Here is a 26,444-nt window from a genome sequence, read left to right on the forward strand (position 1 = left end):
TGATGTGTCTTTCTATAAGCAAAAGCCACATAGTGAAGCTTTTGATGTTGTAAACAAATGGCTATCTCCAGCTACATGCCCAAAATGAAGGGCCTGAAGGAACTGTGAAGGCTTTAAATGTCCAAATAAATTATCCCTGTCATGGCAATAGCAACGTTTGATTATTCCCAGCCATTAGCAGCACTGGTGAGGACAGGAATATTCATGCTCTGTATTTAACTGGGAATTAAGGGAATGTATCATTTGGTGACAGGAACTCTTACAGATGCTGCTCCCCCTTTGATCAGCTTCTCAGCTAATAAATCCCTGGCAGGGCTTTGGGAAGCTGGATGTACAACTCAGACCTGTCAGCGGGAGAAAATCCCCATGGAGCTGGGCTGGGATTCTCCTGTTCTTGGAGGGAATGCCGGAGGCTCAGGTAAGGTTTGCTTTGGGAGTTGGGAAGAATGGCTTAGGAGTGGAAGCTGGCTGCCTGCCTGCACCATTCCGGGCTGTGGGAAGCTTTGGGGTGACACAGAACATGGGGAATGTCTCTCAGCTGTAGGCAAGTGCTGGAAGAGGGTGGGAAGCTTAAAAGAGTAGGAAGAGGGGAAGCATTCCTGTGTGACTGCCTCAGCTGCCGTGGCAGACTTGAAACCTTGTCACTCACAGTGATGGGGCTGCTGAGCTGCTTGACAGGTCCCTGGGGTGGGATGTGCTGCCCATTCCGGATCCACAACACGGGAAGCTTGGCAACAACGATCTTCTCTGGCTGCAAGACTAAAAATAGAGCTGGGGAGTGTGGAACCTGCACCCTTCTGGGGTTACTGAGACCTCTGTCCCCTGTAAGCACCAGACCTCGGCTTGCTGGCTGCTGGGGTTTGGTTTCCATACGAGTTCGGGGCACTTCTGCATGTCCCTGTGACTGTTGCTGCCACACGAGTGGGGTCTCTTCTTGTTGGGCTGCTGCACCCCTCTGTAAATGGCCTGAAAACTAAAGAGATCTGGTGATCTCTGTGTGCTGGAGCAGAGAGGAGCATTTATTAACACACTGGTGCTATTCTTATGCAAACAACTGTAGCTCATCTCAATAATAAAAGGCAATTTAATACCTGCTCAGCTGCTTTAGGAAGGGGTTGGGGTTTGATTTTCAATGTGACACCCTGGGGTCAGCCTTTCCATCTGCTTTTCCCTCCCAGGACACGCTGTCTGCTTTCAGCCTGGCTTGTTATTGCTGCAGAGCTACTCCTAGTTGTGCTTATACCTCAGGGCATGAGGAAAAGGTTGAAACCTCAGAAGAAGTAAATGGTGTAGTTTCTCTTAGGCGTTATTAGGATGGCCTGTTCCTGAGCAGTCTTGTATCCTCTGACTCAGTGCTGTGTCTGAAGAGGCTGTAACACAGGGTGTACTGACACAGCTTAGATTTCCCCCCCCTCTTTTAGAGCGTGGCTCTGAGTGGGGAGGCTCTGGAGGAGCTCAATGTGCAAAGGACCATCCTACAGGGTCTCAGAGCTCCGGGTGCTCCACAGACTTTGCCCTTTGCAGGCGTCTGGCTCATTTGTGATGGTGATTTCTCTGATTTCTTGTGTTTTATCATCCTTGTGCTGTAAAATCCAGGATTTCACAGACATGGTGATGGCTGCAAGCTCAAATACAAGATCAGCTCCTCGAGTGCAGCGATTAATAAATCATCAGCAGTGTGGTCATAGCAATCCCAGCTGAGGACAAGTCCTCGAGGTCCAGGCAGAGCAATCAAGATGAGATTTCGGGCTGGAGAGCAGATGAGAGATGTGATGAGCTGTAAATCTTGTTGAGCTGTTGGAGAGGCAGCAGCAGGAGGCTCTGCCTCTCCCCAGCTTTGGTCTGGCTGTGCCCACACAGCATCTCACGTTGTTCTTGGCAGCTCTCCCTTCCAAGCAAAGGGAAGACAAATGGGCTGCAGGCTGGTCCGGATGCAACCCCCAGCCTGCAGCCCACGAGGATTCCACCAGCAATCATTCCTGACTGCAGGAACCTGCCGTGGAGGTGCTGGATGGACTGGCTGGGTTGGTGGTGTGTTCGTTCAGTTCAATTCACTTTGTAATGTAGGACTTGGGCAGTTTGAAACGATCATTTCAAACAAGCTTGGTGTTTGTGAGTGAGGGTCTTATAGCACAGCTGAGCTCCCACATCTCTGCATGAGAGAGAGTGGGACTGGTGTACCCACAGGACCTGAATCCAGGAGAGCAAATCCAGTGATTCCCCATGTCCCAGAGGAAACTGGTGGAACTTTGGGCTTTGAGTCGTTTGCATAGGCTGCCAACTGGACCAGTGTTTTCAGAGGTGCTGATGCCTCTGAGGGTGCTGCAGGAAGGAAGGCAGTTTGCAGAGCAGGACAGCTTTGCTTCACCGTGTTCCTCTGCTTGCACACAGCATGGGTGCAGTTCTTGGGAAGGGTTTTGTTGCTAGATATTGAGAGAGCATCTCAGACCAGAGCTGCTCTGGAGGACTTTGTCTCCATCCCCTGAATACTTCATCCTTTGGGCACACCGAGTGACTCAGAAGTCCCTGGAGATGTGCCCATTGGGACTCTGCTGATGGTTTTGTGGCTTTTATTGGGTGCTGCTGACCACATCACAGTGTGGGACGTATCTGTCACTGCTGTCCAACAGGAGGAATCTGTAATGCTGACAACATCAGTGCTGCAAGATAAAAACCTCAACACAAATCTGTCTAATAGGGACCCTGCTCTCTGGAGGGTTACTGCTGCTGCACAGTTGATATTCATCACCTTTCAGAGACACCTACCTTGGCAAAGGGCAGCAGGACATCCTGTCTTCCTCTCTGAAGGCTGGGAGGTGCCACAAGCCTCACCCAAGGAGACTCACTCCTCTTTGGGCTGTGGATTCCTAAATTCCTCCATTGAAATGCAGATTTGCAGCCATTTTTTAATGCCACACATCAGAAAGCTTTTGGATGGGGAACAGCTTGTAATAATCAGCTACACATCCCTCAGTACAGGTCTTATCTGCTGTTGGCTATGGCCTTGTGCCTCTGCAGGGAGCAGAGTGTTTCAGAACAACCCTCCTTTCCCCTCTTTCTCCTTTCCCCTCTGTTGAAAATTGCTGTCATTTCACCTCCCCAAAACCTTTTTAATCAACCTGGATGTCACAATCTGCTTTGCAATAAGAGGAATGATGCTTTTGGAGGTGCTATGCATGGTAATGCTCTGCTCAGCCTGAAATGCTGCTATTTCAAACCGCAGCTTGAGGAAGGGCTTCTGTTTCTTCTGAACACCTTCATCTTGTGCAACTAGAATGGTTTTAGTTGGGAGGTTTAGAATTGCCTGATTTATAACTTCCTGATGGGAAAAGGGAAGGGGGGGAAAGCAGGAGCAGTGGGTGCATTAGTTGTGGCACAGCCCATGGGAGCTCCTCTTGGTTGGGAATCTCAATCCTGGGCTATCTGCCAGGATGAAACCCTGATGCCATCATGGTGAGAGCATGGGTCACATTGGGTTTTCCTGTTCCCGTCTCCAACACACATCCCTACCCATCAAATTGCTCAAATTAATGATATTTGACTTTTAATCAAGCCCATTAGAGCCATTGCCACTCTTGAGCAGCCTATTTATTAATGATCTTTCTCACCCACTCCCTCTCCTCAGGTTTTGCATCTGGCTGATGTGAAGGAAAGTCCTTTTGATGTGGTTCCTTGGCCCAAGAACCTGCAAACCACCGTTAACCCCCAGTTCACGCTTGCAAGCGGATCGGGTTGATTTCAGCATCGCTGCTGTGAGTTCTCAAACCTCTCATTAGCTGCTGCTTGCTGCATTTCCTTCACTAATAAAAAGGAATTGCTTGGCTCAACCACCAGGCATCGATGAAGCTGTGTCTGTGATTCTCCACCATCTCCACCAGGTAGCCCTGTTTGCGGCAAGGAAACCAAGATCTGCTGTGATCTGCACCGAAATTGAAGTGGGACCTCAGGAAGTTGAATGAAGAATCAACAAGGTTGGAAAAGAGCTTTAAGCTCATCAAGACCAACCGTTCCCAGCACTGCCAAGGCCACCACTAACCCATGGCACTGAAGGCCTTGGCTACACGGGGTGTGAACACTTGCAGGCACGGTGACTCCAGCCCTGCCCTGGGCAGCCTGTTCCAATGCCTGAGCATCCTTTGGGGAAGGAATTGTTCCTCATCTCCAGTTTAACCCTCCCCTGGAGGTATTGCCTCTTTCCTAGCTGCTCTCAGCCATCACAGCACATTCTGCTGACTTCAGTGAACCCATCAATCTGATTATCTGCTGTGGCAAAGAGACAAGTTCAACTCAATTAACATTTATGGATTCCACAGTGCTTTGCATAAATGTTTGCTTAATACACAAGTCAAAAATATCCCCAGAAAATGAAAATTAAAGATAGTTAATTGCTTGCAGCTATGCACCAGTGTGTAAACTGGGGTTTCCATAGCACCAAATGGGCTGTTAGAGCATTATGACAAAGTTAGAGCTTAAAGAGAAACAACTTGAGTTCAAATGCACAAAGGAAAGTGGATTCTTCATGTTCTATGAAGCTGGTGCAGGGCCCGGAGCACAAGTGTGGTGCGGAAACTGGGGGGGTTTAGTCTGGAGAAGAGAAGGCTCAGGGGGGACCTTATCACTCTCTACAACTGCCTGACAGGAGGATGGAGCCAGGAGGGGGCTGGTCTCTGCTCCCAAGCAACAAGTGACAGGACAAGAGGAAACAGCTTCAAGCTGCACCCGGGAAGGGTTAGATGGAGATTTGGAACAATTCCTTCACACATGGGTTAGTGGTGGCCTTGGCAGTGCTGGGCAACGGTTGGACTTGGTGTTAAAGGTCTTTTCCAACCTGGTTGATCCCATGATTTGATGTGGTCCCAGCTTTGTGGATGGCTGAGTTTTGAGGGTTATCCTTTATCTTGCTGAAATTCCAGAGCACACCCCTCACACCAAACCCACTCCCTACCTTTCACCCCTCTTTTCACCTTTCACTGCTTCTCCTCCTGCTCCAACCGGTTGCCACCTCTCTGCTGTGGGTTAATGAACCAGCTGCAACATGGTCTCACAAAAGAAACATTTATTTATGAAAATCCATTTGGACAAAGCCACTGACCGGAGAGAGGCTGTTTTGTGGAGGAGGTTTGGACTTTCTCTCTGTAGAGATGCTACTATGGGAAGAACTTCACACCAAGCTCCTATTAGCTGCCCCACACACCAAATACCAAACCCCAGACGTACATCAGAGCACATCTCATCCCCTCCTGGCCCTGTCTGTATCATATTGCACAGAATCTTTGTGTGGGATGGAAAGTTTAAGGGCAGAGACACCCGAGAGTGGCTTCTCATCCTCAGCTGCTCTCGGGACTCACTGTCCCTCCCCTGGGATGCCACAACTCTGTGTTTAACTGATGAGTGTGATTCAGGTGCCAGCAGAGATGGTGTTTTGGGAACATTGGGGCTATTTGCCTGCTAAACTTTGTGCTAGAACTGCTGTACTCATGATTCAGCTGGAGACAGGTTTTGGGGGCAGGATGGTGTGAACCAAGCCCTTTTACATAGTTCTGGCTGATGATGCACACATTGGAACTGGATGAGCTTTAAGGTCCTTTCTAACCCAAACCATCCCATGATTCTGTGATTAAAGATAAGTGGTGAGCAAACAGCCTTTTGTGTGTCTACCAGCAATCCCATTACAAGCACTACAACCAGTAGGGATCGAAACTGGCTGCTTTGCTTTGATTTCCACATTTCCAAAGCTGCCTGATTTTTGGGGCAAGCAGGCTCTTGCTTGGCTTTTGCTGTTTTTTTGTTTTAAGCTGGTGGGAGCGAAATGGTTACACGTGAAACAAGGTGTAAATGGTGTATTTTGGAGCAATTGAGCAGACCTTGAGGTATGTACAGAAACAGGGATTTGCTGCTCCAATGCTCCTATTGGGAGCTAGGTGGGGAGAGCAATTTCTGAGTGCCAGGAAGCAATCCTGAGCTTATAATCAATCCATTGGGGGTAAAGAGAAGGCTAAAAGCTGGGATGTGGGTTTCAGAGCTCCCTTCTGAAATGGTTTTGGCTTGGAGTGCGTTGTAATTGGGCTGAGGCAGCTCCTTTAATGATGGTGGGAGTTCTCTGTATGCCTCCAAGGAGGAGATGTGCAGACCTGCTGAATGATTCTCTCCAAATGCTATTATTCTGCATTTCAGAGAGCCAGGAAAGAGACAAAGAAACCGTCTTGCTTTGCAATTGAATTTCTGATCAGAGACCTGCCAACAAACCAGGAAAACAGGCTTCATAAACAGGAAAACCTCAGGGTTACAGCTGACCTGTTGGAAAGGAGAGCTGGAAGCGGCACAGAGGCTGGGCTCACCTGATGTTTAGGTGTCCCATCTCCAAGCCTGGGCAGGGGTTGTGTTGTTTTAGGCTTTTCAGTCTTCAGAAGAAGACTTCTCTGTGCCTGTTGTGTGCACAGAGCATCTCGAGGCTGGTGAAACCAGCTAACGATGCCTGATGCATGTCATGTGCATGGACATGGACCTGACCCAATGTGCAAAAAGCCTTGTCCCTGTTCCTGCCTCCACCAACAAAATAACTTAGATGGGAGAAAGGAAAAGCTGGGTTTGGGCATGTTGTACCCATCTACACAGAACATTTTGGGTTTATTGCATTGGTCTCCAACTGTTGAATGATTCCTTGGCATATTCCCATCAGCTTGGGCATCCCAGGCAGGCTCTGCTGCGGTTGTTGGCACTACTTATAAGAGGTGGGAATTTTCCCCCTTTATTTCAAGAGATAGTTCTCTACAAGCCACACAAGAAACATTTCAGGCTGGAAACTGTCAGCTTGAATTGGAGGCTCCGAGCACACCCCTGGGGTTATCCCACGTTTCAAGCTGAGTGTTGTCTGTGAGAAGACAGTTGTCGTTTCTCTGCACATCTCATGCTTACAACATCCTTGGGCAGAAAACCTGGAGGACAAAAGGGCAGCATGGATATATATATACACACACACACACATATGTATATCTTTGTTATTGTTGTTTCTTTGTTAAATGCTGACTTCTGTAGCTCACAGCCTGACACAGACTTTTGTGCGTGGGGTGTATGGAGCAGGTCTCTGCTTGCTTTATTCAGCTTTTTAGACCATTTTGAGATATTTGGTTTCATTTTCATGTGGAATTTGGCTTGGCAGCTGGGAAGAAATCACCATTTGGCTCTGGTTTGTAGCACCTTCTTGTGTATTGGCAGCACAGCTCCTGTGGGGTTGGTGGAAGAAGTTTCCTACTCTCACCTTGTCTTAAACCCCTTGGCTTCACCTATCCCTTCAATGACCGCTGCCTGGGGCTGGTGGAGTTTTGCAACCCCAAATTCCCAGGCAGGCTCCTGTCATTGCCCCTTCTCTGTGCCACAGGGTTGTGGGGGGCAGCAGCAAGGGAATGTGTCTAAAGGCGGCAAGAATAGTGAGAAGTGGAAGTTTAAGGAGGGCATGTGCATGAAGCACGAGGCAGTTTGTGACGTTGTGTGGTCGCAGCACTCAGGAGAGTGTGGAAGAGGCTGGAAGAGCTGTTCCTCACTGATGGCACTTGGCAGGATTCGAGGTGGAAATGAAGATGATCCTTCTTGTCAGTCTGGTTTTGCAGCCATCTTGTTGCTCTTGGATCCATCTGTTTGCCCATTCGTTTGATTTCTGCTGGAGTCATTACTTAAACATGTGTATTTTCATCTCCAAGAACCGTTGGGGCTGGGGATTTATTAATCATTGAATCTTCCAAGCGCCGGGTTGGAGGCTGAAGAATTGCAAAGCTCCAGAAGTCGTCACTGCTTCACTTCCAGAGTTGCTGTGTGCTCAGCAGGGTCTGATGTTCAGCTGCTGGAAAATGAATGAGCAGTTCCCTCGCCCTGTGCAAACCTGTCATGAGTCTCTGCAGCGTTCCTATCCTGCAGCGAATCCATTCCAGGAGACTCATTTCTCCACCACAAGTGAGAGATTGGACCAGCAGTAAGTAGCAGTCCATACAACTGTCCCCATATTGCCCCCAAACTTGTGGGTTTGTTCCCAACAAGCCAAGTTTGCTCACTTCTCCTTTTATTTACTCCTTTTGAATGTCTATTTGTACATTTGCCCTTTGTATGAACAGCTCCAGTGAGGATTATCCATCATAACACGGCTAAAATATCAGATATATCCATGTACACATCGTAAACAGAATGTTTTATACAAAAGTCAGGGGAATGAGAATGAAAAGAGTTTCCCTGATTCAAAACAAATCCAGAAAGTGGAAGTGAATCATTTCAACCTCCTCTGAGTAAAAACTCTGCAAAATCCTTGTCTCCAAACCCTGTTCACTGGCAAAACTTGTTTGATTCTGATGGAGTCCTATCACGTCCCTTTCTGTGCAGCTCTAGACATCTCCAGGTGGTGAAAAGCATTTTGATATGGTCACTCTTTTCTTCTCCAGCCCTCCACAGGCTTCCAAAATCCATCCAAGAGGCATTGCCTTGGGCCTTTCAGGACATCACAGTGTTTGCTTTTGGCACATATGGTTGATTAATGGCAAACAAAGTCTGGCTCAAGTCAGAAATCCTTTTTGAGATCCCTGTTTCAATGAGCTCTGTGTGTGGAGTGGCAGCAGAAGAGCGTCATGCAGAGGGATGTGGGTGCTGGAGATGGGCTGGGACTGTGCAGGATTGCCTGGATCAGAGTTGACGCACCGAGTGGACAGTGGTGTCCTGTGGATGTGCAGGCTCCTGAAGCTGCAAACAGCATTTTTGGGCAGATTTACTTGAATACCCCTCTGGGTATTCAGCAGGGAGGATGAAATTAAAGGTGGGAGGAGGAAAGTGCAAGCCTGGTTCATTTTCCTGTGGGTGGGATGCCCTGGGAGATCCCTACTGCCTCGCAGAGAGCAGGGAAAGACCTGCCAGTGTTGTACTTATGGTTCAGGAGGAAAACCCATCTCTGTCCCAGTTCCGCGTCCTGCGGTGGTTGGACAGGCAGCAAGCAAGGCAGAGGCCAGCCAAACCTCCCTTGTCTTGGAACATGAGCCACAGTGGAGCACATGAAGCTAATCCAAAGCTCTTGGGCTCGCCCAAGGGTGGCAAACGACAGCCATGGCAAGAGACAGTAAAACAGCACAGAGAAAAGCCAGCACATCACAAACTGGGTGATGACTCTGGGTGGGTTGAGCACTGGAGCATCCCAGGGATGCGGCACCCTTGTGAGTGGCTGATGGAGCCGGGGAGCTGCTTAGGTGAGCGTGTTGGAGTAGAAGCTGAAGCTTTCAGAGACGGTTTTGGAGTCGCTGCGGGAGGAGCCGTTGGAGGTCATGTCTATGGAGAGACGCTTGGCCTTGCTGCTCTCCTCCAGCTCCTCTTCAGCCGCTCCAACCGCCGAGGACACGGTGGTCTCGATGCGGCTCACCTTGTACATGCTGCTCTGTGTCTGCAGGAACCTGGCTGACTTCATCTCCAGGCCCTCGTACTCACTGGCGCTGACGAACGGGCACCACCGAAATGCGTGTTTGAACCCCACACGAAACCTGAGGGACAGGAGAGATGGGGAAAGGAAAGGGTGAGGGATGTGGAGGTGGCAAAAGGACCTCATAGGAGTGGGAAGACAGAGCTAAAACACTGCTAAACAACAGCAAAATGCTACTTTTTACTAAGGGGAGGAAAAAACCACTGATAAATCCCAATCAGGAGTTGGTTTGATACCTGCCCTCAGATCCCACAGGGGCTTTAGGAAAGACTTCTTTAAGTGAGTGTTGTCCTCGCATCTGCTGGGAGCAGCCCCTGGCAGAGGATGGGACAGAGCCACCCTGAAGAAACTCTCCATCCATACTCTTCTCCATCAGACCCCTCTGTATCTTCTCATCCTCCACCCCATTACACCAAGATGCTGCCAGAAATCACTCAAAACCCACCTATCATTGAGGCAGCAGTAGATGATGGGGTTGTACATGGTGGAGCTCATGGCCAGCCACATGATAGCCAGGTAGACCTGCTGGATGAACTTCTGCAGGTACCACTCGGGGTTGAAATACTGCAGGGTGAAGTAGATGTGGTAGGGCAGCCAGCACAGCGCGAACGTGCAGACCACGATGATCATCATCTTCACTACCTGCGTGGAGAAGAGAGGGCAGGGAAGCAAAGTCATCTGTTGGAAACCCCACAGGTGGGGTGTCACCCTCCAAAGGGGCCACCTTTTTTTGCCTTGGAGACCTTTCTAACCAGGAACACATGGTCAACATCTTGGTTAAAGCATGCACATTCATGAAGGACACATCTGGAGGACACTCTGCTCCATTAGCAGCAACCATGCAACAAATCTTGGCCTCTTTCCACCCATAATTGAGTAATTTTGCCTGTGATTAGTTGGGATGGGGAGTGAATTATGGCTCCTGCTGTGCTCCTTACCTTCCGCTTGGCTGAGACCTGCTCGTGGTAGCGGTCAGAGGAGTCACCGGGTATCTCGCTTGCCCAGAGGGTGATACCGACCACGGTGTAGGCACATCCTATCACCAGAAGTGGCAAGAAGTAGATCAGGATGGTCATGCAGAAGTGATACCTAGAAAACATGATGGTGGTTGAGTGTGTCCTCCACCTATCCAATTTTTTCCTTGCAAACCGAGCTCGAAGGCAAAGTGTTTCACAGGGACAAGGGGAATGTGGCACAATTCCTGCAGGCACGTTGCCTGTACAGCTCAGGACGGGAAGGATTCCCTGCTTTCACCTGGATCTTTTCCAAGCCTCCGCTGCCAGCCTTTGGCATCCCAGCACCCTCCTGGGATGGGATGAAGAGGCCAGTGATGAACTTCCTAAGGCAAGGATATTTTAGCTGACCTGGTTTTATTCTCACTTCTACTCTATTTACAACCTAGAGGTGAACGCTTGCACTTCTCACACCTTTATCTGGCAGTCCTGCAGGAGGAAATGTGGGGTTTTGACATATAAAGAATGGGAATATTAAGATGAAGAAATGAAGGCTTTCCCTGCAGAGCAAACACTGGGTGTTGGATACAATCCTGGTCCACCATTGGTTTAGTTGAGCTCAGGTGGCACATGGCATCATCCCAGTGCCCCAGAACGCTGCCTAAACCCTTGTCATGGGGCTTCATTACCACTTCTCTGTGAATTCAGTGGCTGGGCCAGTTCTCCAGGCTGGTGGAAACGGCAGGACCTTGGTTTCTGTTCATAGCAGGTACAAATAAGTCCCGAATGGAATGTCTGGGGCTGTATTAAATTGCTAGTACATGCTTGAGGCTGTTTTGTCCTGTGTTTGAAGCTGGTGGAGTGTGGCGGATTACAACAGCCACCGGGACTGCAGTGTGTTCAGTGAAGGAGTTGTGTTACAGAGAAGCTGCTTTAAAGAGGAAAAAAAATCACACTGTTTTTAACCAACAGGATGGGGATGAACGGTTCGACCTTGCAGGTTCCTTCCTACTCTCAGAACTTGCATAAACCTCTTTCCCTTGCAGAAAGATGAGCAATAGGGGAATAGGAATGTGCCTGGCAGCAGAGTGCAAAGCATCACGCATGCTGCCACATCAGAGCTGCTTTTCTTCCAACAGCTTTAGGGTCTTTGCATGGTTTTTGGGGTGGTTGCCCGGCTTGAATGCAAGGTCCTGCATGTGTTCAAGGTGGTCCAGGCCACGTTCTACACTCACACTCACTCATCCTCTCTGATGGAATAATACCTCCAAAGTGTAACGAATGGGTCAGGCTCATGCCTGGTGCAACTCTCACAGGGAATGGGGTTGGCCCCGGCCCCATGCTGGATGCCATCTCCTCCTTTTTTTGTACCTGCAATCTCATTTGGCCTCCTCTTTGCCCTGCACTAATCACATTTGGGCTGGATTTTGGAGCCCTGTTTTCTATTTTGCTAATTAAAGAGGCGTCTCTGTGGCTCCGCGATGAAGATTTCATTGTGGTTCCCATCTAATGCAGGGTCTTAAACCAGCTGCAAACAGCAGGAATGCCCCAAGGAGCTGTTAGTGTAAGCAAGACGGAGCCTTCTTTCAGAGCTGCCTGAGAATGGTAGGGACAGGGATTTCCAAAGGGCCCTGGAACACCTTGTTGGTTTTGGACCAATCTCCATATGGAACCTTTCGTCTGTTATTCTGTCTACAAGATTTGCAGGATCAGAGCACTTAGAGAAGCCCAGGGTTGGGAATTTAAAGGTCTTCCATGTGGGGATTTAGGGTCTGGTAAAGAATGGAGCAGCCTGTATGAGTTATGGGACAGGGATGTTGGAGGAGGCGGCTGCCACCTCCTTTTGCCTGGCAGGGCCCAGATGGTCGCTGTGGGCTGGTGTCTCCTACAGAATCCAGTGAGTGGAGCAGCTTTTCCCTTCCCCTTAACAAACTGAAGTGGCAGCTAATGACATTGGAACAGATTGGACATCTATCTTACACCAAAAGAGGGAGAGGGAATGGTGCTGAGCGACGGGAGCGGAATTGGATTGAGCTCAATTGAATCGAGCTCAATTGCTGGCTTCTGTTGCAGACGCATCTCGCCTGCACCGAGATCCTTGTCCACTTCCCTCCGTGAGAACGGGCATGTTTTCCCAGTGAAAACGCCCATGTGCTTATCCCAGCCTCTGATCCCCTCTGCATGCCAGGGCTGTGCTTTCTGGCCTCCATTTGCCATGAGGAGCCCAGAAACAGACCTCTGGTGTTGGCAGAAGTGCCGTATTTTCACTATGAACTGAAAGAATAACATCATTTTTCCTCACAGCCCATCTGCCGAGCTGCGAGTTATCTTCAATCCCCACCAAATGATTTGGGGTTTGGGTATTTAAAAGCTTTCCCAGCTTTCCTGCCTGCCGTCACGTGTGTGCAGAGCCCCCGGCTCACCGGAGCACAGGATGCTCAGTCTTGGAAGCAGCGCCTTGCTTCCAGCGGCAGATCACTCATGGGTTAATGGTGACATTTTTCTCTTGAATTAGCTACTTGAGGACAACTGAAAAGAAAATCATCTGTCCAGGCCAGACCATGAGCTTGTGCTGGTTGTTGCTTTGTTCTGAGGAGGCTCAACTCCACCCCAGCCATGTGGGAGGGGGGCTTTGGACAAGGGCCTGTAGGGACAGGCCAAGGGGAATGGCTTTAACCTGCCAGAGGGGAGATTGAGATGAGCTCTGAGGCAGAAGCTCTTCCCTGTGAGGGTGCTGAGGCGCTGGCACAGGGTGCCCAGAGAAGCTGTGGCTGCCCCATCCCTGGCAGTGTTCAAGGCCAGGTTGGACACAGGGGCTTGGAGCAACCTGCTCTAGTGGAAGGTGTCCCTGCCCGTGGCAGGGGTTGGAACTGGATGAGCTTTAAGCTCCCTTCCAACCCAAACCATTCCATGATCTATGATTTCTTCACACTGGCTGTATTTATCACAGCAACCTGGAATAATTAAGGTTGGAAAACACCTTTGGAGATCAGCTGGGCCAGCCCCAGCTTATTCTTGCCATACTTACCTTCAATGCAAGTAAATAAGATGATAATTAATGATACCATCCAGCTCTCTGCAACCTGCCCCTTGCTGCTGACTGGCAAACATTAATCTTACATAGAGAACTTCACTAGGCTCAGGTTGGATTTAAACCACTCTCTGTGCGTGTGTATCCCCTGCTTTGGCTCCAGCCCCATTTCACTGCCCTAATTCATTGTTCCTCGGGACTTTAGATCACAAATGCCTCTTTTATCCCCTCCACTCCTTCTTCCTTAACACATGACATTTAACTTGCTGCATGACCCGGGGACTCCAAAGAGCACCAGCAGGGCTGCCCGGGCCCTTTGGAAATGCCACATTTAATGAGTTGGCACCTTAACGGGAAGGAAGGAGATTCCTGCTGAGCTCCCCCAGCCCAGGCTTTGCTTCCCAGCTGGAGCTGATCCCACCGAGCCCCTTTTTGTAACTTGGTTTTTAAGCTGTCAAGTGAATTTGGGGGCATTTGGACTCGGCAAATCCCAAACCATTATTTTTACCTGTTATTGCCTGGCCAAGATCTGCCCCCTCCCAGTAAAATCCCATTTACCTCTTGCAGGAATAACTCTTGTCCCAGGAAAGCTTTAGAGATACAGGTTGCAGGAAAGGTGCTTTAAAACCCAGAGCCATACCTATGTCAAGGAAAAAGTCCTTGGGGTCAATGCAGACCCCACATCCACAGGCAAAATATTGCGTCTTAGCAGTTTTACTTGGATTTCCCTCAAGGATGAGCATCCAAGAAGGGCAGGGAGCATGGCACAGCATGGGACAAACAGCATTAAACTCACCTTAATGTGCCCCCAAGATGGTATGGATGGAGATTTTGCTACCATCAACCCTGTAGCACTGGCCCTTGCTTGGAGCAACCTGGTCTAGTGGAAAGTGTCCCTGCCCGTGGCAGGGGGTTGGAACTGGAGGAGCTTTAAGATCCCTTCAACCCAAACCCTTCCATGACTCTATGCTTCCTGCATCCCAAGGAGCTTTGAGCCATTCCCATCCTTCCCCATTCCCTTTTCTTCCCCACATTTATTGTGTTTTTCTGTATGGTGACTTGTCCCCACTGCCAGCAAAGTTCCACTCACGTTTTCCCATAGAGGTTGGTGCTGTGCTCCGGCCACTCCACCAGACACACCAGCCGCCCCGGCAGCTCCTCCATCACCGAGTAGTAACCCTGGGGGAACGCCAGCAGGAAAGCCAGGAGCCAGATGACACCAATGACCACCTTGGTGGCGGTGGCCGAGAGCCGGGGTTGCAGCGGGTGGATGATAGCCATGTACCTGAGAGGTGGGAAGAGGAGAAAACAAGACTGGAAAGCCCCACTATTACAGATTTTGGGGCTGGTTTAGGTCTCACTTGCATGGGGGTTGTACTTTTGACACCCTTTAATGCATCCATCAGCATTTCACAGCTACAGGTTGGGCAGAGAAGTGATTCAGAGCACCATGAGGAGAAGGACTTGGGGGTGTCGGGTGAGGAGAAGCTCCCCATGACCCGGCTTCAGTGTGTGCTTGAGCCCAGAACCCCCCCGTGTGCTGGGCTGCACCCCCAGAGCGTGAGCAGCAGCTCAGGGAGGGGATCCTGCCCCTCTGCTGCGCTCTGGGAGACCCCCCCTGCAGCACCGTGTGCAGGGCTGGTGTCCCCAACATAAGGACATGGAGCTGCTGGAGCGAGGCCAGAGGAGGCCACGAGGATGCTCAGGGGCTGGAGCAGCTCCCGTATGGAGCCAGGCTGAGAACATTGGGGCTGTTCAGCCTGGAGAAGAGAAGCTGCGTGGAGACCTCAGAGCAGCTTCCAGTGTCTGAAGGGGGCTACAAGGATGCTGGAGAGGGACCTTCATCAGGGACTGGAGCGATAGCACAAGGGGTGATGGGTTCAAACTGAAACAGGGGAAGTTCAGGTTAGATGTAAGGAAAAATTCTTCCCTGTGAGGGTGCTGAGGCGCGGGCACAGGGTGCCCAGAGAAGCTGTGGCTGCCCCATCCCTGGCAGTGTTCAAGGCCAGGTTGGACACAGGGGCTTGGAGCAACCTGCTCTAATGGAAGGTGTCCCTGCCCGTGGTAGGGGGTTGGAACTGGATGAGCTTTAAGGTCACTTCCAACCCAAACCAGGCTGGGATTCTGTGATCCCAGCAGCAAAACAGCATCAAATAATCCCTTCATGGAAGATTCCAATTCTCTAATTGTCTTCCAGCAACTTACCCTCGAGATTTGAATCTCTTTGGAGACACTCGATGATTCGTATCTGAAAAACAGCTTCGCTCACGCAAGCAGCAACCGGCTGCTTCTGCAATGACCATTTGTCCGCAGGCAGCCACGATGCTGCTGTCTGGCAGCAGCCCCTTTGGCAGCACCCTGTGGTTTTGCACCCGTGCAAAATCCTATCTCTGTGGTAGACAATGGTGCCAAGTGTTACAGGAGGAGAGCCACAAACAAGAGAGCTGGACCAGCGTGCGACGGGAGACCTGAGTTGCCACCTCTATCTGCCTGGCCCATGGGCTCTTTTTCCTGAGCAGCAGCCATCCTCCGTGAGGAAAAGTTCCAGTGGTGACAAGGCAGATTGAACTGATCCCCTGCAAATCTGGCTGTGCAGAGCCGGCAGCAGCCAGCAGCACTGGGAGGATTAAGTGAGAACGTCACACGTTTCTTATTTGATTTTCCCCCTTGCTCCATGTCAAGCTTTGGCGAGATGAGAAACATTGCAGTGCTCTGCATTGAGTTATGGCCCGAGGCATTTGCAGCCTTCTCTATTTCTCCCTTCACCCCTTCTCCTTTCAGTTTTCCGTTTTATTTCTTTTCCTAAATGGAAAAGACTCCCTGTGTTGCATTCTTGGGTGGTCAGTTGCAGGGCAAAGCCGTAGGGATTAATACATAACCACGCAGGATGTGCTGCCATCAGCTCTGCCTCAGGGTACCAAACCTTATCAGCTTTGTGCAGCTGAAAACCCACCTAATCCACCTGATAATCATCCCTGGAAAATCTGTTTGGTACTTTGGGAGCTGGTTGGGAAGAGCTGAGGCAATGGGTGTTAGTGCTGCTCATCACAGCGGTTCCTGGTGCATCCGGGTCTCCTGGCTTCTGCATCCATGTTTCTCATCTTCCCCTTGTTTGACTGTGAACAGCTTCCAGGGACCCTGCAGGGACTTGTCTCCCTCTTTTTTCTCATCCTTGGTGTTGGCTGAGCCCCTTGTTACTGGGTCTGCTGGGCTGGAGGATGTCTGGGTGGGCTTCATCATGGGCTTCACAACAGGTTCCCCTTGCTTTATGCTCCCAAGCAAGAAGTCCACGTGCACAAGTTTGTTGCTGATGCTTGACCCAGTGGTTCAAATGGTGGAAAACGAGAGGTTTCCACAAAAGTTGAGCCATTTGTGTTGGAATCTTTGCTGGGAGGCACATCTGAGGCTCAGAGCTCCAGAAAGCAAAGCCAGTGCTTGACTGCAACCACCCAGAAGTGCTTCTACATCTCCAACTTTCTTTCTGCCAGTGCATTTCAGAGGACTTTTCTCTTTGGTTTAAAGCACTTTGCAGCTGCAGAAGCCCTCATGGTTGATAAAACATCCAAAGAATCACTGTAAGAACGAACTAAACCCCAACCTCATCATCTAGAGACCTTTCCAACCACCATTCACTTGTTCACAATGCTGTCTCGTGGTGGAAAGGAGATGGCAACATTCACCCGACCATGCTGGTGTTGTAGGGATGGAGGCAGGAGGGAGCAAACTAGCAGCTCTTTTGGGAAACTTGGCCCCAAATCCTATCTGTCAGCAGCAATTCCCAATCCATCTGTCCCAAGCGACCTCTGAAGTATTCCCTTGGGGATGTTATGGGTTCAGCTGCCCATCAGGATTAAAAATGGGAACAATAACAGTTCTCCCAGGTAGGGGAGAAGAAAACTATAATAGAAAGGGTCTGGGCTGCTTGGAGGAGCTGGGGTGAGAGACCATAAAAATCCTGGAGATAGATGGGAATGTGCAAACATCCTGAGAATAATTAGACCATTATTTCACATTGAAATATTGTACAATTAGATAATAATTGTATCACGAGGCAGAAAATTGTCCTAACATTTTAATAATGGCTTCCTTTTTTCCCCGCTTTTCCTTGACCAGGACTTTTGAGGAATGGGAAGAGGTGGGGAGCAGGGAATATTGCTCATGGCTGTCTGAGCTTGAATGACAGCACTGTCTTGCTTAGACTGGAATGGAAAAGCATCACTACAGGGAGCAAAAGCAGCTCCTTTTGCCTTCTTCCAGCACTGTATCCACCCCACTCAAATAACTCTCATTCCCTGCAGACCAGTCAGAATTCCATGTTTCTCTATCCAATAGGTTCCTGTGTATTCCTGCCTTTGAATTTTGGGGTTCACATAAGGTGAGGAAGAGGAGCACGTCCCCATGTAACATCCTGCCTTCGCCACTATGGTGGGTGACAAACCACTGTGGGGTCTTCAAGTCTGATGTTGTCACATGAAATTGGCTTTGGGTTGAGGATTTAAGGGCAGATTTCCTGCAGTAGCACCAGGAATGTACTGGGATATGTTCAGTACTGGGAATGGGGCCATTTGCCTGGGGAAGTTGTTGGGTTGGGAAGACTAAATGATACCTGTTCCCCAAAATGCAATGCTCTCCTCTTGGACAGCAGCACCATGTTTGTGTGCAACCCGTAATTGGGTTGTGCAAGAGCTGCCCAGCTCCTCAAGGAGACTTTCCCTGCCCCTTCCTCACCACAATTGATGTTTTAAACCCACCACGTTTGAAGGGCTTGGCACCAAAGCACACAACTTCACACCAGATGCTATTGATGACGTTGGAAATGCTGTTTGCTGCTGTTTAAATAGTTTATTGTGGTTTGGGGGGGTGTTACCATGACGATGGGATGGCATCTGAGCACAGCCTTGTACCAGGGTAGCTATGAGCGGGTGGGTTATTAAATAGATACTGCACTTGAGGCAGTGTAGCTGTCGATTAATTGCATCTGGAAAGCTGGAGTCTGCTGGATAACTGACACTGCTCAATTGTTTCCACCCTCATGGAGATGAGATTAATATAACAGCAAACATTTATGAAGCCTTTTTCATCCCACAGTTTCCTTATCTGCTTCATTAAGTGATAAGGGTACGGCAGATAACGGATGAGTAACCAAGAGGACGCAGGGTTTCTGCTGTGGGTTTTATTGCACAGTGATTTCCCATCCTGAGCAAAGAGGGTTCAGTGCAGAGCCAGTCCCAGGGGAGTCTGCAACCAAGTCAGAGCAGACGCGCTGGGTTGAGATGGGTCAAATCTGTCCAGCACAGCTCTGGGTCCTTCCTAAATGCTGGAGCAAGTCCAGAGGAACCCAGGAAGATGCTGCGAGGGTGGCAGCAGGTTGGAACTGGAGGAGCTTTAAGGTCCCTTCCAACCCAAACCATTCCAGGATTCTACCTAAGAAACAAGAAGCTTCTCCATAGAGGAAACCTGCCTTTTCTGCTTTCCACAAGGATTGTGTCACAGCAGCGTGGATGCAGAGTCATTGTCCCTTGAGCAGGTTTGTGTACTGAAGCTTGGCCTTGCCCTGCTGGCCCCAAATTCCTAGTGTCTGGATGACGGCTGCAGAGGGAAGCTGAGCCCTGCTGCTGCTTGAAACACAACGCTGAGGACAGAGGTGCCACAAGCAGCTGCTTCCTCCAATTTATTGCTTTGACATCAACCAGTGACCATCCAAACCGAGACGGTCAGTGAACTCCTGCCTCAAGCCCCTAGTGATGCTCAGCGCTCCGCAAAGCGTCTTCATCCCCAGCATGGGATGGGAGAGGAGGTCCCAAAGCACAACCCAGCCCCATTGAGAGACTGCAGATGCTGTTATTTGAGGCACCTTATCAACCAGTTAGTCCTGGCACTGCTTTACAGCTCTAGGGTGAAGGGTGAGAACAAATATCACCTCATGGTGACCCATGAGACCTGGCGCACTCAATGCATGGGTGGTTCCCACTGGGTACTGAGGAATTAAGAATAAATTAAGGAACAGATTAAGAAAGCCATCAAACAAACCAAACATCGCAACCAAACTCTTACGGTGGCTTGTGCCAGCACCCAACTTGCAGATGAGCACCATGATCACTCCAAGACCCATCTGAAACCTGAGTGTCCTGCACTTCCGAGGCACCAGACTGACACTAATTCATCTCACTCCTGTATTTATTGCCATGGGAATTTCAAACTGCCAAAGGAAAAGGGGGAAAAAAGATGTAATTTAGTTTTGGACAGGCTGAATTTATATCTAGTGGATATGGGGGGGGTGTTAAATCCAGTTAATACCCATCAGATCAGAGCCTACTGCTGGGAGCAGCGCACAAACCAGCCTTGCATTCCCTTGTCCATCCCCATCCCATGGCTTTCCAACCCCGGCTGAGAAATCAATGCTTTGAGCCCGCTCCATGCTGGGTATCCAGCAGGTTCCCAGGGCTTTTGCAGCATTCAGTGATGCTGGAGTTTTGGGGAATGCCAAAAGCTGCTTTGGTTATTGCTACCTGGTGCATAGGGAATGCCTCAGGGCAGCCGGTGCAGGGGCTGCTGGCCCTAAACCCACCTCCTTTCGTTCCCTCTTCCTCTTCCATCTTCCACATTACATTCGAGGATTACACAGTGCCGGGCGCTGATCAAAACCCTGCTCTGTAAAGCCCAGAAGTCCATTAAGTCAAGATTAAACCCAGCCTCCTGGTGTTATATTTGGGTGTAAATGACTAATTACTCTGTCTGTGCACCGATGCAATTTCTTCTCTCCGGAGGGTTTCTTTCTGCAGTAATCACCTCCCGGGGAAGGCAGGGGGTGAACATGTTCCTCGTGTTCAGCTGCTTCAGCCAACCTGGGAGTTCAAGCTTACAAGCAGTAAGTAATGCTCTGAGCCACTTTGTTTCTGCTGCAAATAATATGGGGTTGGGGAGATATTAACAATTGCAGACAGCAATTGGAGGAGCTGCGGTGGGAAATGAAGGTTTAAGGGTTTGCTGTTTCCTCTGCGGATTGATGGATCTTTAGACACCCAAGATCATTTGATAACCCATCTGGGAATCAAAAAGGGACTATAAATCCCAGTGGCATCACTGAGCCCCAAGTGCTGCCCTGGCAGTGCTGGGACTGGAAGAGGTTGTAGAGGGGGCTCTTTTAATTATAGAATCCCAGCCTGGTCGGTGTTGGAAGGGAGCTTAAAGCTCATCCAGTTCCAACCCCCTGCCACGGGCAGGGACACCTTCCACTAGAGCAGGTTGCTCCAAGCCCCTGTGTCCAACCTGGCCTTGAACACTGCCAGGGATGGGGCAGCCACAGCTTCTCTGGGCACCCTGTGCCAGCGCCTCAGCACCCTCACAGGGAAGAGCTTCTGCCTCAGAGCTCATCTCAGTGTCCCCCCTGGCAGGTTAAAGCCATTCCCCTTGGCCTGTCCCTCCAGGCCCTTGTCCAAAGCCTCTCTCCAGGTTTCCTGTAGCCCCTTTAGGCACTGGAGCTGCTCTAAGCTCTCACCTTAAGGAGCCTTCTCTCCTCCAGGCGGAACCAGCCCAGCTCTCTCAGCCTGTCAATGAGCAACAGGAACAAGTTGTTCTGGGAGCTGCAGGAGGTCAGTCCCAACATACATCATTTTTAGAGCAGAGGATGCTTTGCAGAGAAAGGGACATCTCTGCATCAAATAACCCCAGTGCTGCAATGTCTGTCTTCACCCTCGTGGCAGGGCTTGACCTTCTTATCAGTGTTTGTGGTGTTCGCAGCTTAGATCACTTCAAGTTTTGACATGAGAGAGGACTTTTTTGCCTGATTCTCTCTCATTTAGAGACCAACTAGGGAAGAGGGTTTGATTCCCAAGCAAGTCATCCAGGCTCTTCACCTTTGCCCGCATTCCTGGTTTTCCATCATTCCTCCATCACATGTTTGCTAATGGCGCAGGAGAGCGGTGGTGCTCAGAGAGGAATCCAGGCCCCAAGGAGAGAGAAAACGTCCAGTTTATCTAATGATGATCATCCCATGCACCATGGATACTGCAACATGGATACATCGCACTGCTGGACTCTCACTTTTCCTGGAAGACTGGAAAACCCCAGGATTTTCTGTCAAGTGAATTGGGAAGAGCTGGAAGCCAGAAAGAGATATGTGATGTGCTCTGGTACTGATATGCTCCTAAACGAAGAACATGGCAAACTTTATGGTGCCAGTGAGCTGTTGGGCCCCTATATATGCAGGATACTGAAAAGCATCATGGCTTTTCCTCAGCAGATTTACCAGCTGCCAGCCTTGACTCCTCAGTTTCCTGCTATTGTTGCAGGGTTCAGAGTAACACTCGCTATAGGATTAACTTCTTTCTGTGCTCTTTTCAGTGCCCAGGCTGCAAAAGGTCCTGGGGAAAGAGCTGATGCTCTATCTTCAAGCAAAAGCCATTGGGAGAATGACACCCACTTCCCCACTTCTCTCAGTGACTCTGTTATGGTTATGGATCCATAACCACCGGATCTTTCCAAGGTGGTTTTATATCTCCAATAAGGATGCTGGTAGAAAGCACAAGTGGGGATGGTTTAGGGGAGCAATCTGCAGACCGAGGCTCCCCTGGGGCATCCAAAGGCTCTGCTGGATGGCTCAATGCACTTGGGAACACAAGGCACAGTCAATTCTGCTTCCCTTTTTGGGTGGGAATCAGCTCTGCAGTCATGTTTGATTTCAGAGGTGGGTCCTGGCTGTGAATATAACCCATTTTGCTGATCCTACCTGGCTCTGCTGCTCCAAATCCAGGTACTTGCTTTCCTTGTTCCTACACGGCTTTTTCATTGCCAGGACAAATTCTTCCCTTTAGGTTCCTGGAACAAGTTCCTGTGTTTCCTACATTTCAGTTACTATTGTCAAGTCTCAGGCACAGGAAAACAAGGAATTTTCAGTGCTTGGACGTATTGTTGGGTGCTGCTTGCCTGGGGGTGGGCAGAGAATGGACTTTGCTGCCTTCACCTTCTCAGGTTCCCGCTTGGGGGAAATGTGGGGATAAGGAATGCAGGAGGTAGCTGTGGGCAGGAGGCATTTTGCAGCTTCTTTCGGGCCCTTCTTGGTGGGTGAGCACGAGGTTTCCATCCCAGCCATGGGCAAACCAAGCCTCTGTTAGGGTTTGCAGATGCAGAAAGAAACCTGGAAATGCCAATTCCACCCCAAAATGCAGCCCCAGGCTCCCAGACGTGCCTTTGCTCCTTATTTCACACAGGTTCCTCCAGCTTCTCCTGGCAGCTTTGCTTGTCTGGTTATTCCAGGGTGCAGACCAAAGGCTAAAAACCAAAGTACTAAAAAGGAATCATCTCTTTAACTCATCCTAGCCTGAGAGGGGCTTTGCTGGCTGATCTCCAGCACCCTTACAACACAGATGCTCCCGAAACAGAGCCAGCAACAACGGGTAAGAACAGAGCCACATTGGTCGTATTCGTCTCTTTATGTATTATTGCCTTAATTCTCCTTTACAACAGCTTGGCTATGTCTGATTTATCTTGGGGAGAGGGTCTTGTAACAGCCACAGAGCGAAACGAAACCTGAGCCTGTTTTTAATGACTAGAGAGCATCATCCATCCCGAGCTGCTTCCCAAGCTGTCAGTTGCATTCATCACAGGGAAACATCCGTGCCAGTTAGCGCAGCACTTAGATATGAGCTGGAAATGTGCTGGCATACGGCAGTGCAAAGCTCTCCCTTCCCCTCCCGTGTATCCCCAGCCAAAATGTCTTTTACTTCCTTGGAAGCAGGACCAAAAAGAGGCATCGCAGAGCTGAGCTGTCTTTAGGAAAGATGATGTGTTGGAAAAGTCTGTTGTGCTTCAAAGGCCAGTACTCCAGAGGGAATTGTGGAGCTGCTCGAGAGCTGTGATTTATCTCTAGTGCTGGTGTGAAAATGCCATCAGATCCAAGATTTCTTGGAGGGGGAGAAAAGAGGGGAGCTCACTCTGGACGTGCACGGCTTCTTTGTGTCCCTTGGCACATAGAATCATAGAATCCTAGCCTGGTTTGGGCTGGAAGGGACCTTAAAGCTCATCCAGTTCCAACCCCCTGCTACGGGCAGGGACACCTTTCACTAGAGCAGGTTGCTCCAAGCCCCGTCCAGCCTGGCCTTGAACACTGTCAGGGATGCTCCACAGGGAAAAGGCAGCATCCCCTGAGCCATAACAGCTTCCTCTCCCATTGACCCCACTAATACAATCAAGGTGGGTTTGCTTGAGGACACCCACCCACCAAAGCAAGGGGCTTTCCCAAGCCCGAACTTCCCTCCAAGGCTCCTTAGAGGGTTCCCAACCCAGACTGAGGGACACGGAACAGGTCCTGCGGCACAGCGGAGGCGCATCCAACACTGGTGTCTTTTATGTCGTTTTGTGCTAAATATCGAGTTCTCTTTTAAAGGAGGAGGCTGGGAAAGGGATGGATGATTCTGCAGAGGAGCTGGGAAGGGAGAGGGCAGTGATGCTACACATGCACACCCAAGACACACTACCGAGGGGGGTTACAAAGCCTTTCCTCGAGCTCCTTCCACGGAGCTGACAAAGGATCCCCAAAGCCTCCTGCAATCAGTGCTCGTTTACCAAAACGAGCTATATTTTAACTGCAGTGTTCCCCCAATGACCAGAGGTCCCATGGATCTGAGCACAGCGCCCTGGAGGAGGCAGAGCTGGGTGCTGGGGAGGGTTTGGGGTTTGATGCTCGGAACTCACCTGTCCAGAGCGATGGCTGTCATGGAGTAGATGCTGGCAAAGACAGCAGCGATGGGGAAGAAGTTGTGAAACTTGCAGTAGAGCAGCCCATAGTACCACTCATTGTGGATGGCGTAGGTGAAGTTCACCACCGTGTTGAAGGCAGACATGGAGGCTTCGGCGAAAGCCAGATTCACCAAGAAGTAGTTGGTGACGGTGCGCATCCTCTTGTGAGCCAGGATGATCCACATCACCACCACGTTCCCCACCACCGACACCACCACAATGAGGGCGTAGGCGACAGCCCACAGGGCCACTTGCCACGGGGGCTGCACGAACTGGTTCACAAAGGACTCGTTCAGGGAGGCGTTGAGCAGCTCCTGGTGCTCCAGCTCCGCTTCCAGTGGCAGAGCGTTATCCATTGCACCACGGCGCAGCCACAACAGGCACAGGGATGCTGCAGGGCGCAGGTCCCTCCTGGTTTGGGGTGCAGCAGGATCAGGGTGCTCAGATGCTGCAGAGTGCAGATCCCTCCTGGTTTGGGGTGCAGCAGGATCAAGGTACAACAAGTTTGGGGCACACAGCTAGTTTGGGGTGCAGGTCCCTCCTGGTTCAGAATGCAGCCATTCTGGGGTGTATGGCTGGTTCAGGACACGGGTAACTCCAGTTCAGGGGATGGCTGCTTTGGGGTGCATGGTTTAGGGCATTGGTATCTCCTGGTTCAGAGTGCAGTTGGGTTGGGGTGCATGGCTGGTTCGGGGCACAGGTCCCTGCTGTCTCTGGGTGCAGCTGAAGCAGGGTATCCGGCCATGTCAAGGCACTCCACAGGTTTGGGGTGCAGGTGCCTCCTGGTTCAGGGCCGGTTCGGGATGTGAGTCCTTCCCAGTTCAGGTCCAGAACAAGATGCAGGTCTCTACCAGTTTGGGCACAGCTGGTTTGGGATCTGGGTCCTCCCCGGGTTCAGGACTGGAGCAGGGCACAGGATGCGTGTCCCCCTTGGTTTGGGATCAGAGTAGAATGCGGATCCTTCCTAGTTCAGGACCAAAGCGGGATGCGGGGAGCAGGATACAGGTCCTTCAGGGTTCTGGACCGGAGCAGGATGCAGGTCCCTCCCAGTTCAGGACCAAAGCGGGATGCGGGGAGCAGGATGCAGGTCCCTCCCAGTTCAGGACCAAAGCGGGGTGCGGGGAGCAGGATACAGGTCCTTCAGGGTTCTGGACCGGAGCAGGATGCAGGTCCCTCCCAGTTCAGGACCAAAGCGGGATGCGGGGAGCAGGATACAGGTCCTTCAGGGTTCTGGACCGGAGCAGGATGCAGGTCCCTCCTGGTTCAGGACCAAAGCCGGATGCGGGGAGCAGGATGCAGGTCCCTCCCTGTTCAGGACCAAAGAGGGATGCAGGATGCAAGTCTCTTCCCGATTCAGGACCGGAGCAAAATGCGGGTCTCTCCCTGTTCGGGGTGCCACCAGTTCGGGATGCGGGTCTCTCCCCGTTCAAGATGCAGCATGTAGGAATCTCCCGGGTCGAGATGCGGATTCCTCCCGGGTCGAGATGCGGGATGCAGGACTCTCCCGGGTCGGGATGCGGATTGCTCCCGGGTCGGGATGCGGGATGCAGGACTCTCCCGGTTCGGGATGCGGGTTGCTCCCCGTTCAGGACCGCAGCAGGATGGGTCCCTCCCGGCTCGGGCTGCCGCCGGTTGGGGCCCGGTTCGCAGCTCGGGGTGCAGCCGGTGGCGCGGAGCCGGCTGCGGCGGGTGAGGAACGACCGGGGCTTTTATAAGCGGTGCGGGCGGTGCCAGGGAGCGGGCGGGCAGAGCCGGCCCGGAGAGCCCTCCCCCGGCCCCGCTCCCCGGCGCCGCTCCTGCCGGGGTGCTCTGCGGGCCCTGCAGCTGCGCCCCCGGCCAGGGCAGGAGCCCCCCGGTTTCCCCGACCCCTCTTCATCTCCTCCTCAGCCTCTTTGCCCTCCAATTCTTCCAGTGCTTTGCGCCTTCTGGTGGTGCTGATGGGGCCAAACCCGCTCTCAGAGGCTTGAAACATGCTGATAATTGTAAAGCTGATACATTTGATATAGTACATTTATATATCACAGATATAACAGCCAGGGGATTCTGCAAATGGTTTTACATTGTGGTCGGTGAGTGCTTTGCATCCCTGAAGAACAAAGCAAATGCGTGACTACGTGGAAAAGGGAACAGTCTTCCTGCTCCGGTGGGACCAGCTTCCCTTTTAGTGCCCCTTCCCCTTGGGCTGGTGAAACCTTCTGCTCTAAAGAGCCTTTTCTCCCAAGAATAAGCCATTGGAATCTGATTAAACTGCAAAGAGGGATTCGCACCTTCCCACAGC

General features: G+C 50.8%; 1 protein-coding gene across 1 annotated transcript; it reads right to left on the bottom strand.

Moving 5' to 3' along the window:
• Positions 1–5,039: 5,039 nt before the first annotated feature.
• TACR1 (tachykinin receptor 1) lies at positions 5,040–25,850 on the bottom strand. The gene is made up of 5 exons (XM_030510054.1): positions 24,122–25,850; positions 14,520–14,714; positions 10,384–10,534; positions 9,891–10,087; positions 5,040–9,506 (listed from the first exon to the last, which is right to left on the bottom strand). Exons 1-5 carry the CDS (start codon positions 24,520–24,522, stop codon positions 9,215–9,217), a joined length of 1,236 nt encoding a protein of 411 aa, XP_030365914.1. The 5' UTR covers positions 24,523–25,850; the 3' UTR covers positions 5,040–9,214.
• Positions 25,851–26,444: the final 594 nt, after the last annotated feature.

Source organism: Strigops habroptila, chromosome 21 (assembly GCF_004027225.2).
Source record: "Strigops habroptila isolate Jane chromosome 21, bStrHab1.2.pri, whole genome shotgun sequence".
NCBI lineage: Eukaryota > Metazoa > Chordata > Aves > Psittaciformes > Psittacidae > Strigops > Strigops habroptila.

Coding starts and splice junctions, on each gene's coding strand:
- TACR1 (XM_030510054.1), bottom strand. CDS start 24,522: ATGGATAACGCTCTGCCACTGGAAGCGGAGCTGGAGCACCAGGAGCTG. Junction 10,535..14,519: donor ACCAACCTCTATGGGAAAAC/GTGAGTGGAACT, acceptor CATGTTTTCTAG/GTATCACTTCTGCATGACCA. Junction 10,088..10,383: donor AGGTCTCAGCCAAGCGGAAG/GTAAGGAGCACA, acceptor TTCTCCACGCAG/GTAGTGAAGATGATGATCAT.